Source organism: Staurois parvus, unplaced genomic scaffold (genome assembly GCF_062004578.1).
Source record: "Staurois parvus isolate SC_StPar_1 unplaced genomic scaffold, SC_StPar_1.0 ptg000177l, whole genome shotgun sequence".
NCBI classification, from domain to species: Eukaryota; Metazoa; Chordata; class Amphibia; order Anura; family Ranidae; genus Staurois; species Staurois parvus.
The window spans coordinates 8,055,316-8,070,052 of NW_028317973.1; the positions used below are offsets into that span (position 1 = coordinate 8,055,316).

At 40.3% G+C, this 14,737-nt stretch overlaps 1 protein-coding gene across 1 annotated transcript in view; it reads right to left on the bottom strand.

Moving 5' to 3' along the window:
* LOC149462316 (cadherin-related family member 2-like) overlaps nt 1-14,737 on the bottom strand; it is a 140,158-nt gene that overhangs the window by 102,183 nt on the left and 23,238 nt on the right. The window contains exon 3 of the mRNA XM_089677134.1: nt 6,140-6,279. Coding sequence (XP_089533260.1) covers nt 6,140-6,279 — 140 coding nt within the window. The remainder of the gene's footprint in view (nt 1-6,139; nt 6,280-14,737) is intronic.

Here is a 14,737-nt window from a genome sequence, read left to right on the forward strand (position 1 = left end):
AAGTGGGTGGATGCAGGGAGGAATATTGTAATGGTGGGCATACCACACACTTTTCCTGGCAGAGATTTCTTCTCTTTTTTTCATTCAGCCCACAGGCTGCATACAAAAAAAAAAGAACATAGCATATATAACCAACAAGGATCAGCGTTGTACTGGTACATCACTGGACTTTGAATGGTTATACCAGGATGATGCCTACAGTTGCAGGCATCAACCTGGTATAGTTTTTTTCAGCCGGCGATCAGCTTTCATTTAAAAGCAATTCTAGTGGCTAATTAGCTGCAGGATTGCTTTTACAAGCAGCGGGATATGATGCCCCCTCCCCCGCTGCCTTCCACAGCCTTCTCGGGCAGTCCAGTGCCATTGGGGGAACCTGAGAATGCAGCCGGTGTTTCTTCCAGCTGACCATGGAGCTGATTGGAGACCAGAATGGTGCCAATCATCTCTATAGTCTAAGAATTTGGAAGCTACGAGCATTTCATCACCTCAGTTTCGCAGGATATAAACAGCGCCATTTGTAAATTGGGAATGCATCTGATCACACCGATCTTGGTTTGATTAGATAATGTAAGGACAGAGGAGATATCGAGAGTCTGATAGACCCCAGATTTCTCAAAAAAGAATATATGAGTTATAGGGGATATTTGCATTCCCTGTGATAGAATTAATTTTTTTACCACAAGTTTTTGGAAAATGACAAATTTTTTTTTTTTTTTTTACACAAAATTGTCATTTAAATGATTTACTGCTCACACATGCCATGGGTATATGTAGAATTACTCCCCAAAATACATTTTGGTACTTCTCCTGAGTATAGGGGTACCACATGTGAGAGACTTTTTGGCAGTCTAGCCAAGTACAGGACCCCAAACTCCAATAAGCACCTTCAGGCTTTTAAAGGGCTTTATTTCCTCATTACACTTCCAGACTACCTATCACAGTTTCGGAGGCCCTGAAATGCCAGGATAGCACCTACCCCCCCCCCCCCCAAATGACCCCTTTTTGCCTTTTTGGAAAGTAGACACACCAAGGAATTTGATAAGAAGCATGGTAAGTATTTTGCAGATCTCATTTGTTGCCACAAGTTTTTGGAAAATTAAGAAAAAAAACAAAAAATGTTTTTTCTGTTCTTTTTTTATATTTCAAAACCTTGTGAGAAAAAAATAGATCTGCAAAATACTCACCATGCCTCTTTTTAAATTCCTTGGGGTGTCTACTTTCCAGAAAGGGGTCATTTGGGGGGGGGTTTGGTGCTATCCTGGCATATCGGGGCCTTCAAAACTGTGATAGGTATTGAGGAAGTGAAATGAGGATGTTACGCACCTTCAGGCTTTCAAAGTGGTCATTGGATTTCAGGCTCCTGTATGTGGCTAGGCTCTCAAAAAGTCTCACACATGTGGTATCCCCATACTCGGTAGAAGTAGCAGAATGTATTTTGGGGTGTAATTCCACATATACCCTTTGCTTGTGCGAGAAATAAATCATTTAAATGACAACTTTGTGTAAAAAAAAAAAAAACGGTTTTGTCATTTTCCAGAAACTTGTGGGAAAAAAATAAATCTTCCATGGACTCAATATGCCTCTCAGCAGATAGCTTAGAGTGTCTACTTTCCGAAAAGGGGTCATTTGAGGGTGTTTGTACTATCCTGGTATTTTAGCACCTCAAGAAATGTGATGAGCAGTCAGAAAGTAAAAGCTGTGTAAATTCCATTATCTACACCATAGTTTGTAGATTCTATAACTTTCACACAAAGCAATAAATATACACTTACTGGGATTTTTTTAACCAAAAACATGTAGCAGAATACATTTTGGCCTAAATTTATGATGAAATTTTAGTTTTTTTGGATATTTTTTATGACCAAAATGAGAAAATATTGTTTTTTTAACAAAAATTTCTTTTCTTGAAAAATTTTTGTTTATAGCGCCAAAAAACAAAAGTGCACAGGTGATCAAATACCACCAAAAGAAAGCTCTATTTGTGTGAAAAAAAGGACATAAATTTTATTTATGTACCGTATTGCATGACCACGCAATTGTCCATTAAACTAGCGCAGCGCAGTATAGCAAAAAAAATGGCGTAAATTGCAGTATCTATACCAGGGGTCCTCAAACTTTTTAAACAGGGGGCCAGTTCACTGTCCCTCAGACCGTTGGAGGGACGGACTATAGTTTAAAAAAAAAACTATGAACAAATGCGGACACAGTACAGGAGATGACCAGAGACTGCGGACATACAACGGCGGCGAGAATACTGGGCCGGCCTCTCCATAAGTCACACAGACATTTCCCCCCAAGTGTGTCTTATGGAGCGAAATAGTGCCCCATCATTGGTGTCAGTGGGAAGAAACGTGCCCCATCATTGGTGTCAGTGGGAAGAAACGTGCCCCATCATTGGTGTCAGTGGGAGGAATAGTGCCAGTGGGAAGAAAAGTGCCCCATCATTGGTGTCAGTGGGAGGAATAGTGCCCCATAATTGGTGTCAGTGGGAAGAATCGTGCCCCATCATTGGTGTCAGTGGGAGGAATAGTGCCCCATCATTGGTGTCAGTGGGGGGAGGAATAGTGCCCCATCGTTGGTGTCAGTGGGGGAAGGGGATAGTGTCCCAACATTGGTGTCAGTGGGAGGAATAGTGTCCCATCATTGGTGTCAGTGGGAAGAATAGTGCCCCATCATTGGTGTCAGTGGGAGGAATAGTGTCCCATCATTGGTGTCAGTGGGAAGAATAGTGCCCCATCATTGGTGTCAGTGGGAAGAATAGTGCCTCATCTTTGGTGTCAGTGGGAGGAATAGTACGTCATTGGTGTTAGTGGGGGGGAATAGTGCCCCATCATTGGTGTCAGTGGGAGGAATAGTGTCCCATCATTGGTGTCAGTGGGAAGAATAGTGCCCCATCTTTGGTGTCAGTGGGAAGAATAGTGCCCCATCTTTGGTGTCAGTGGGAGGAATAGTACGTCATTGGTGTCAGTGGAGGGGAATAGTGCCCCGTCATTGGTGTCAGTAGGGGGGATAGTGTCCCAACATTGGTGTCAGTGGGAGGAATAGTGTTCCATCGTTGGTGTCAGTGGGGGAAGGAATAGTGCCCCATCGTTGGTGTCAGTGGGGGGGAGAAATAGCGCCCCATCATTGGTATCAGTGGAAGGAATAGAGTCCCATCATTGGTATCAGTGGGAGGAATAGTGCCCCATCATTGGTTTCAGTGGGAGGAATAGTGCCCCATCATTGGTGTCAGTGGGAGGAATAGTGCCCCATCATTGGTGTCAGTGGAGGAATAGTGCCCCATCATCGGTGTCAGTGGGAGGAATAATGCCCCATCTTTAGTATCAGTGACACTAATGATGGGGCACTATTCCTCCCACTGACATCAATGACACGTAACTTGCTAACTCCTGCTCCAGCATTGTGCTGCTACAGCCAGCACACCTGATTGCAGCAGCACCATCAGCATGGCACACTAACCTGTCAGCTGTCCTTCTTCACTCCTGCCTCTCCCTCACTTCCTGGACTGGATCGTCGTGGGACTGGAACCGGAGCCAAGTAAGGTACCACCCCTGTACTTAGTGTCCTTTCCTGTCCCACCTCTGCCGGCGGGCCGGATAAATGGCCTCGGCGGGCCGCATGTGGCCCGCGGGCCGTAGTTTGAGGACCCCTGATCTATACCATAGTTTGTAGACGCTATAACTTTCACACAAAGCAATCAATATACACTTATTGGGATTTTTTTTACCAAAAACATGTAGCAGAATATATTTTGGCCTAAATGTATAACTAACTTTGAGTTTACTATATATTTTTTATAGCTGAAAGTAAAAAATATTGTTTTTCTTCAAAATTTTCGGTCGTTTTTTGTTTAGAGCATGAAAAATAACACACGCACAGGTGATCAAATACCACCGAAAGAAAGCTCTATTTGTGTAAAAAAGGACGTAAATTTTGTTTGGGTGCAGCATTGCATGACCGCGCAATTATCAGTTGAATTAGTGCAGCGCCGAGTAGCAAAAGGAGGCCTGGTCAGGAAGGGGGGTAAATCCTCAGGAGGGCAAGTGGTAAAAAACAGCTACCAGCTACAAAAACGGCTGGAACTCCGCTTTACACATTGGTCTCCAGAAGATTTTCCCCACCTGACCAGGCCATTTTTAGCGATATGGTGCTGCATTACTTAGTAAAAATTGCGCGGTTATGTAACATTGTACATAAATTATAATTATGTAATTTTCCCCCCCTACAAATAGAGCTTTCTTTTGGTGGTATTTGATCACCTCTGCGTTTGTGTTTTTTATGCTATAAACAAAAAAAGACTGACAATTTTGAAAAAAACAAACAAACAATATTTTTTTACTTTTTGCTATAAACGTATCCAATAAAAAGAATACAGTTTCTTCATAATTGTAGGTCAAAATGTATTCTTCTACACGTCTTTGCTAAAAAAAAATCTCAATAAGTGTATATTAATTGGTTTATGTGAAAGTTATAGCGTCTACAAGTGGTGGTCTATATACTGGAATTTTTATTTATTAATTTTTTCTATACTAGTAATTGCGGCAAGCAGCGACCTATAGCGGGACTGCGGCTGGCATTTTGACACTGGATGGGAACTAACTGCCACTGACATCCCCAGTGACACTAATACAGGGATCAGTGCTAATAAAAAGCACTGACACTGTACTAATGACACTGGGCAGGAAGGGGTTATCATCTGGAGCGATCAAAAGGTTAACTGTGTGTTAGGGAGTGATTAGACTGTGTACTGTGTTGCCTTTTGCTAAGGAGACCTGCTGCTTTCTATCTCTCTGCTGAGTAATATGAGAAGGTATTGTGGGTACTGATTTTTAATTCTATATGGTCTTTGCTAATTAAAAACATTATTTTTCAGATTTTAGTGAATTTGTGTTAACTCTGTACTGTGGTAACAAAATCTCTGGTAAGTGTTAAATATTAAAAACTGTCTGGGCCAGCTAGGATGAAAAATTTAATATGTATGTATGTACGACTGTGCAGCAAATGGGTTTCCCAGTGTAACTGGGAATTATATATGTATATCAGTCCAACAATTACATATACAGACTCTGGATCCTGCTCAGTAATAATCCATGAGGTGGATAACAAACATTGCATGCAATATTTGGCCAGAAAAAAATAAACTGTGTTAATATAGATGAGGACATGTATACTAAGCCATTTACAGTTGCAAGAAAAAGTATGTGAACCCCTTGGGATTACGTGGAGTTTTGCATGAATTGGGCATAAAATGTGCTCTGAATGTCATCTAAGTCACAACAATAGAAGAACACAGTCTGCTGAACATAATACTACACAAACATTAGATGTTGCCATGGTTTAATTGCACATAACATGTAAACATTCGCAGTGCAGGGAGGAAAAAGTATGTGAGGCCCTAGCTTAATGACTTCTCCCAGAGCTAATTGGAGCCAGGAGTGAGCCAACCTTGACTCCAATCAGTGTGATGATATTGGATGTGTTGCTGACAGCTGTCCTGCCCTTAAAAAACACACACCTGTTTTGGGTTTACTGGTTTCAAGAAGCACTGTCTGATGTGAACCATGCCTCGCAGAAAAGAGCTCTCAGAAGACCTACGATCAAAAATTGTTGACTTGCATGAAGCTGGAAAGGGTTACAAAACTATCTCCAAAAGCCTTGATGTTCATGTGTCCACGGTAAGACAGACTGTCTACAAATGGAGAAAGTTTAGCACTGTTGCTACTCTCCCTAGGCGTGGTCAGCAGACTGTGTTCTTCTGTTGTTGTGACTTAGATGACGTTCAGAGCACATTTTATGCCCAATTCATGCAAAACTCCACGTAATCCCAAGGGGTTCACATACTTTTGTTGCAACTGTACCTTAGAGCACACCAACTTCTCCAGCTTGGGACACATCTGCTAGGTGCTTCTTTTACAGTGTTGCCATTTATACAATTCTTTTCTTGTACCAAATAGGAGTAAACATTGATTTTTACCATGGATAGTACATGCCGTCTTGTATATTAAGTTTTATATCAATAAAACACACTTGTTAGACCACAACACAACTATTCATTTTGCTAATAAAATTCATCTTCTTTTACATTGCCATTTTGTATAAGTGTGTTTTTTTTTAATGGAAAGTCTTTAATGCCACTTACCTCATAATCTACAGAAATAGCAAGACTCACATCCCCAGTGACAGCATTGCAGCTAAAGTAATATGAATCTAATCCTTCTAAGCCATATGTCAAGGTGTCACCATCAGCATCTGTAGCAGGGATATTGAATATATGTGCCCCTGTGTAAGAGAGTGGACATTAAATATGCAGTTGTTAATAATGTAGAAGAGAAAGAACATCAGATATGCAAATATTACAGTATATGACAGAAACACATATATGATTTTCCTGGTGGAATCTGTAGGCACCTGAAACAATTCCATTACCAAATGGGTGCTTTCACAAGTACTATGAATACACAGGAGTTGCAGATAATTTTCAAAAATACATTTATAACAGCACCGTCCATGCATCAATGATCTTAATCAATTCTGAAATATACCACATGCTGCAATTTGGCATTTGTGAAAGAATCGTGCCCCCCATGTACGCCATGGCAAATTAGGTTTTTTTACATTGGTGCTGCCCTGAGTACTGAAAAATGGCATTTTCACACAAGAGAGTTATTGTGCACTGATTGCAGTGGAAGGCATTCTCAGAATGATGGTATTAGCAATAGTCAACATTACAGAAGGTTACAATATAAAAAAAAGTTACAAATGTTATCGGTTATGTAAGGCAGCTCTGTAGGAAAAGATGAAATGTTTCAGCCTAAAGGCCTTAGTCAAAGCAATGCTTCTTCCAAAGGCACTATCATTTTAAAACACTGTCCAGCTATATTTTGTTTCTAAAGCAGTGAGTATGCAAACTAGTCATACTGTGTGACTAGTCAGAATGTGTTACTTTACAGTCCTATCATATTATATTTCCAAAGATTGGTTATGACATTTTGTTAATTAATTCTACTTGTGTAGCCAGGTGGCAGCTATGCCATCATGGAGTAAAACTTCACTTGGGACAGTTGACTAAGCATATCCCTCTAGCACCTGTGTTACTGAAATCTACCTCATTTCCTGTCAGCAGAGTGGAGAATGACTGTCTTGGAAAAAAGAAGAGAATCTTGAGGCATGTAGTTCCATTGTCATTAGACAATAGGCTACCACACCATTTCTTGAACTACACTTCCCAAGGGGCTGAACCAGAGAATGGGTTGATGGGAGAGTCTATTTATTGGACTGAAATTGGCGGTCTCTCTTGGCCAAGGGGATTTAACACAGAGCATCAGAGCTGCTGCCAAGATAGTACAGCCTAGCCCTCCCAGTCCAACTTCAGAAGGAGGATTTCCATTGCTGAGTTCTTTTAGGGACAGTTGGGCCTTTCTTCAGCCTGAGACCCTGCTCCACAAGTACTACACTGCTCAATGGTCTGTCAATGAGGCCAGCCAACCGTGTGCTCTTCTGTCACCTGCGAATGCTGGTAATGCCTAAAATGACTGTCCTGTTCCCACAGAGGCTGCCTGCAGGTCAGGATTGGTGAGCAGATAGACACCCACACACTTCCATTCTGTCACTTCACTATCTAGGGACACTACATGCAGACACCATACCTTTGCTGCCTTAAAGAGACTGTCACTATATCTCAGCTGTCTACTTACTGTGATGACTTTTGGACTGTTTATTAAGAAAAATGATATTATCCCAAATTAGGAAATTCTAAGGTGACTGTCATGGGTTAACATCCTTGGTTGATTTCAAGTGACCTTCCAGGAAGCTACCATAAACAATGAGCGGGAGAGACTTGTTTAAGATACAATGAGGTAAAACACCACTATTTGAATTTCTGCAGGTGATCAAACACAGTACCAAAGTTTGACAATCGCAGGACTGAATCCCTATTGTCCAGAGTTCTCCCAAAACCTTGGAAGGTATGTGATCACCAAACAAAACCTCTGAACTATCACAATCAGCGATTGAATCCCAAGGTTAAAATCCAGTCCAATCTGTTTACCCTAATTACCCAACAATGGATGAAGCTTCCTATGTCATTTCCTTGAACTGTGCATTCAGCATAAAGGTGAAACTTGGGTCATTTAAGACAAAGAGCTTGGTATACCTAAATAGAAATATTATCGAAAGTATATTACCAACACTTTTCCATCAAGGGAAAATCTATTCAACAAAGTTGGGTACTGCATACCACTCAACTGAAGATCATGAAGTTAAAAATATAAGATGGTTTGTGAGTTGGGTCATTTCTATATTTCCAAAGGAAATCAGCCATCCCAATACAGTTCATATCAGGAAAATGAGAAACCATATACATTCACATATTTCTATGGTCCCTATTCAAGAGTTAGTGGGGAGATCATTTATACCTGAATAGGACCCATATATTTGATCCATAAAGACATTCTGTTTATATAAAAGGGTGAGTCATCATTAAAACCACCAGTTCATTTGTGATACCTGACTGTCCCTGGTGGACAGGTAAGGAACCTCTATAGGTACACAAACTTCTCAACCGTCCAATCAACAAGCCTGTTGGGAGATCCTTCGGAACAAAGGACTTGTATGGTATAAAATGCCAAACACCTCAAATTGAAACAACTTTAACTTTAACTTCTCAAAACTTTAACTTCTAACAACTTCTGATCTAAACTTCTTACTACTTCTGAAACTACTTCTTAACTACTCTACTACCACTATATACTGCACTATCCTAATTAAAAGGTATGCGCTAATAAACGTATGCAAAGGTGTATATCATCATCCAAAAAACATTCGTGTTTTAAATAAATAATTATAGTGTCCAAACATAAATTAGTGTCCAAAAAATATATATATATCTTCAGTGACTTGAACCAATTGTGAAAAATCGACCACCAAAGGAGATTAAATGAACTCACCAGAGCTAATGGCTGGTCAGATTATAAACCAGCAACAGCACTTGTGCTCTGGGAGCAATGAACCCGATGTCCAAATAGATATGGTGATGTTTCAGATACTTCCAGATAATAATCACAGACAAACAACTTTGCAGCCCAAGCTCTTATGATGAACTTCTCCACTCTTTCTCATACCTCCATGAGAGCATGCAGTACACTCAGGGACAAAAAAGAGAACATAATGGTGCAATACGTTTTTTTCATTTATCTCTTTAATAAAAAAGGTATAAGGAAACTCACAAACAAGGTGTCCAACAGACACCAGCTTCAATCGCAAAAAAGGGTTGAGATACAGTTAACGCTCACCGCAGATCTCTCCCATACAGCACAGAACAGCAAGGCTCTCTAACGTCCACATCAAGTAGGCTACGCCCAACCGGTTTCGTCACACCGACGTCATCAAGGGGCGGACGTCTGGTTTATAATCTGACCAGCCATTAGCTCTGGTGAGTTCATTTAATCTCCTTTGGTGGTGGATTTTTCACAATTGGTTCAAGTCACTGAAGATATATATATATTTTTTGGACACTAATTTATGTTTGGACACTATAATTATTTATTTAAAACACAAATGTTTTTTGGATGATGATATACACCTTTGTATACGTTTATTAGCGCATACCTTTTAATTAGGATGATTGTTGCCAAAATTTATTTTGGGTGGGATATGCTGCTGACATTTTGGTGTTTTTTGTAAGTGGCGCTTTTTTCTTTTTTAATTTGGTATATACTGCACTATACTCACTTGCTACCTGCGGCCATTTTGTTTTTGAAGGCCATTTGAAGGAAAAGATTTGCGCGAGAGACGCTGATGCTCATTTAAATTCTGGTGCCTGACTTACCAAAAACATTTCTTTTTCCAATTGCATCCCACTGGGAGGCCTCAAAATCGAGATTCTGGGAGTGGTGAGACTGTGCCAAAATGCTGTAATTTTCTTTGATATTTGAAACTTATTAAGATTTACAACATTTTTATTATGTGGTTAGGAATGTATTAAGGTTATCTGTATAATTATAACTTTTTGAGTATTGGTACTGAGGTTATATACTGCATACTAACTGATTTGTAGTGTTTTTGTGGTGCTAATTATCAGAGATACTTTCTTATTTCCCTACAGCCGCGGGAAATTGGAAATAATATCTGAAGCACTATAGGTTGCAACTAACCTCTCAAAATTTTGTTTTACTTCATTTAATAACCATATATTGTATGATACCGTAAAGACTAGCATACTATATCTTTGATTGTGTGTACGAATATATTCATCACCAGTATTTTGCATTTGTTTTAATATATATATATAAATATTTGTACATAAATACATTTATTTATTTATCAAAAAGGCAAATTTTGTGTATATAAATCATATTGGTGAAAGAACTCAACGTATATTATTAAGTGGTGATCAAATTATTAAGGTGTCCAAATTATTGGTTTATTAGATATTTGCCGTATTTTAACGGCTGGAGGCACTGCAATATTTTGTTTAGGGAGAGGACACTGCCCTAATTATTTAGAATAAATTATTACATAAACCACCACATTACCGGATACTGCAGATCTGTGGCTAGTCACCATGATTTACAGGCCCCAACGTGCTAGCGAAGACATCACCTCACATCTGAACTGCTCTTCTTTCTTCGGCAACTAACTGAGACATTTGCTGACGTAAATTCATATTTGAGTAAAGGTACAACAAACGGACATACCTCAGGGTTCCAATGGTCTACAGGGAGTTGACCTGCTTATAAGTCTCTCCTCCTGATACCAGTGTCAACAGTTATCGTGATATTGATGCTAAGATTACCTGTCATACTAGAAGTAGCTTCACAGGTTAATCTGTGAAAACTGTTCATTTATTAATCTAGTCATCTATCGAATACAGAGATATGCTTTGGTAAACTTGAACTGTGTCTTCTCATTCAAATATTAACCACTTCAAGTCCAGACACTTTCACCCCCTTCCAGTCCAGGCCAATTTTCAGCTTTCGGTGCTATCACACTTTGAATGACAATTGCGCGGTCATGCAACACTGTACCCATATGAATTTTTTAGCACTTTTTTGAGACAGATAAAGCTTTATTTTGGTGATATTTATTTGCCACTGCTATATAATTGAAAAAGTCCAAACATTTTGAAAAAAAAAAGTGGTTTTCTTATAAAATTTTACAAATTAATAATCTTTCTTCACAAATATTGGCCAAAATTTATTCATCTATCTTTTTAGTAAAAAAAAAAAAAACCCAAATTAGTTTATAACCAAAAATTATAATTTTTTTTACATTTTTATTTTTTTTTTATATTATTATTTATGTTTTGTTTTTTTTAACAAACCATCACCCTAGCAGTTCAGTGTCACCATAATGACACTGTACTACTTGCGGGGGTGATGAAGATTTTTTTTTTCTTTTTTTACACTGATTGCTTTTACACCCATAAAGGCTGTACAAGCAATCATTTCTCCTTCTCTCTGGCTGCATTCTTTCAGCCATTGAGAAATACTGTGTCAGGGAGCGAGGAGCCAGACACACAAGGAGGTGCAAATAAAGGTAGGTTTATTTACACAGAAACAAGGCAAGAGTCTATGCAAGTCTGACAGAAACAGCGAATGACTTGGTATGACAGAAGTTCTCCTGCCGAGGTCGTCTTCCAGGATAATCAAGTCGAGAACCAGCGGGAATCGTAGCCAAAGCCGGGGTGAGAAGCCAGGAAGAATGGTCGCCAGAGCCGGGGTCAGAAGCCAGGAGGAGTCTTAGCCAAAGCCGAGTCGGTATCCAGGAGAGCAAAGAGTTAACTGAACAGGAGCTTGCTGCTGTGCAACAGACAGGACACGAATGCAATGGACAGCTGCAAACAGCAGACTTAAATGTGATAAGCCGCCACCTCCTGGGAGTAGCCGCAGAGGGCTGAAAGCATAAAGGATCCCACAATGCTTTGCAGACCTAAGATGGATGCCAGCACATGGAGCAGCACAAGCCCTGAGGAAAGGTAGGACCTTGATATACTGTGAGATCTGTGATTGGTCACAGCTTGTCACATGGTACAAGGCTTTCGTGAATAGCGTTGTACCATGTGACCTCTGTGATCATTCACAGATTTCACTAGTAGTAAGCAATGATGTCAGAAGTGACATCTTGTTTACTACTATTCATGTGATCACTGATTGGCCAATCAGTGATCACATGATCGGGAACTGACACAGAGGTCCCGTACACTGATCTGTGTCCTCCGCACAGAGAGCACCAGATCATGGTGCCGCGCACTCCCAGGGAGCGTGCACAGGCAGTGAATGCGGGGGCCGTTTATAAACATGGCACTGCTCCCATCCAGCTGTTTATGTACACAGGCCGGATGGGAAGTGGTTAAGGTGTTCTTTTCTGCACTAAAATGTCTGAACCTAGAGTGTCAGGTGTTGAGAAGCTTGCAAGGTCAGGGAAATAACCAGGGACAAGCATCAACGGGCACGGGCATATCGCTATACATATATTACTTGAAAAGGTTAGTAAACTTAAAAATGGAACTTGGAGGTATGAGTTAGACCAGCAATGGGCAAACTACGGCCCGTGGGCCGTATACGGCCCGGCGGACCTTTTAATCCGGCCCGCGGAGCTAGGCTCCCGCAAGGCCAGTGGTCGGCAAGCCGCGGCTCTTTACAAATTTAGATGCGGCTCTCCTGTGTGCCGGGCGCCCGCTCCCCTCCCTCCTCTCCTCCTCTCCCCTCCCTCCTCTCCTCCTCTCCCCTCCCCTCCTCTCCTCTCGGATGGCCGCCCCCCCTCTCGGATGGCCGCCCCCCTCCCTCCTCTCGGACGTCAGGACTCTGCAGCTGTCAGGATGTAGGCGGGGCAGCGTGACGAACTCCTCTCACAGTCCTCCCTGAAGACCAGAACGGCGCGGGAATACGAGAGGAACGCGCGGACCAAAGGTAAGTGAATTGACACAGGGGGGGGACTTACTATATGGGGGATGAATTACTATATGGGGGACTTACTATATGGGGAATGAATTACTATATGGAAGACTTACTATATGGGGAATGAATTACTATATGGGGGACTTACTATATGGGGAATGAATTACTATATGGAGGACTTACTATATGGGGAATGAATTACTATATGGGGGACTTACTATATGGGGAATGAATTACTATATGGAGGACTTACTATATGGGGAATGAATTACTATATGGAGGACTTACTATATGGGGAATGAATTACTATATGGAGGACTTACTATATGGGGAATGAATTACTATATGGGGGACTTACTATATGGGGAATGAATTACTATATGGAGGACTTACTATATGGGGAATGAATTACTATATGGGGGACTTACTATATGGGGGATGAATTACTATATGGGGGATGAATTACTATGTGGGGGATGAATTACTATATGGGGGATGAATTACTATGGGGGATGAATTACTATGGGGGATGAATTACTATAGGGGGGATGAATTACTATGGGGGACGAATTACTATATGGGGGACGAATTACTATATGGGGGACGAATTACTATATGGGGGATGAATTACTATGGGGGATGAATTACTATATGGGGGATGAATTACTATGGGGGATGAATTACTATATGGGGGATTAATTACTATATGGGGGATTAATTACTATGGGGGATTAATTACTATGCTTACTATGGGGGAATATTACTATACTTACTATGGATGACACATACACATCATTCATCTACTCTTGGTCCGGCCCCCGGGTCCAATATATGAACCCATTGCGGCCCTCAAGTCAAAAAGTTTGCCCACCCCTGAGTTAGACCCTAGCATTTTTTATATCTTAGATCAGTGTTGTCCAAATTAAATCAGCACAAGAGTCATTTTTAACCAGAAGTCAAGTGGAGAACCACATATACAAAGGTAACACATATATAATTTTTTGGGATAAACAAGGATTTCTTTTGGTGATAATTTCCTTAAAATATGTTATTTTCTATGCAATATATAGACAAAGTGTAACCCTTTTCCATTGGCATTGTGTGTAAAAGGTACATTTTCCTTCTGGTCTTAATTTGTCTCATTTATTATGACACTAAAATTACTATTTTGGTATAAAGCATAGCAAATATATTATCAAACAGAATATATTTTTTTAAATGCAACACTAAAATATTTAACAAACAAAAGCTTTAATAATAAAGGTTAAAAAAGAAAAATAACAGCTAAGGGGATGAAGGAGTTAAGTAGGGCTGATTAGGGTTAGCTAAGCCTTAATAAAGGTTCAAATAGCTACATTTTTATTTTATTTAATCTTTTTTTTATTGGTAGTGTTGCTTTAACTGACATCATATGCAGCCCAATAGTCACCCCTTTGATCTGCAGTAATACTGTGTTACAACTAGAAAAGCTAAAATTTCTAGGGAAATTGTGTGAAGTGTTCTTGCCTCCACCCGTAGTCTACAACTGGAGTGGGCGGAGTAACTGGGTGGAGTGGCTTGTCACTCTGCTACCTGCTCACACACCTGGGTTCCTATGGCAAATCACTCTACAGCAAGGGCAGAGAAGAGCAGTTAAAAAAAAAAAACGGTTCCAACTTGCTCACTTCACTGGTGGTTGCCATCTTCAAACGGTTGTAGTTTACAAACTATAAATCCTACACCGAAGAGCTTTATATTGTGAGAAGCACAAGACCCAGACCTACATTTTGATGCATAGTATGTCTCTGAAATATTAAAAATGAAGGCACAGTCACAGTTTAGATATTGCCCTTCAAATTTGA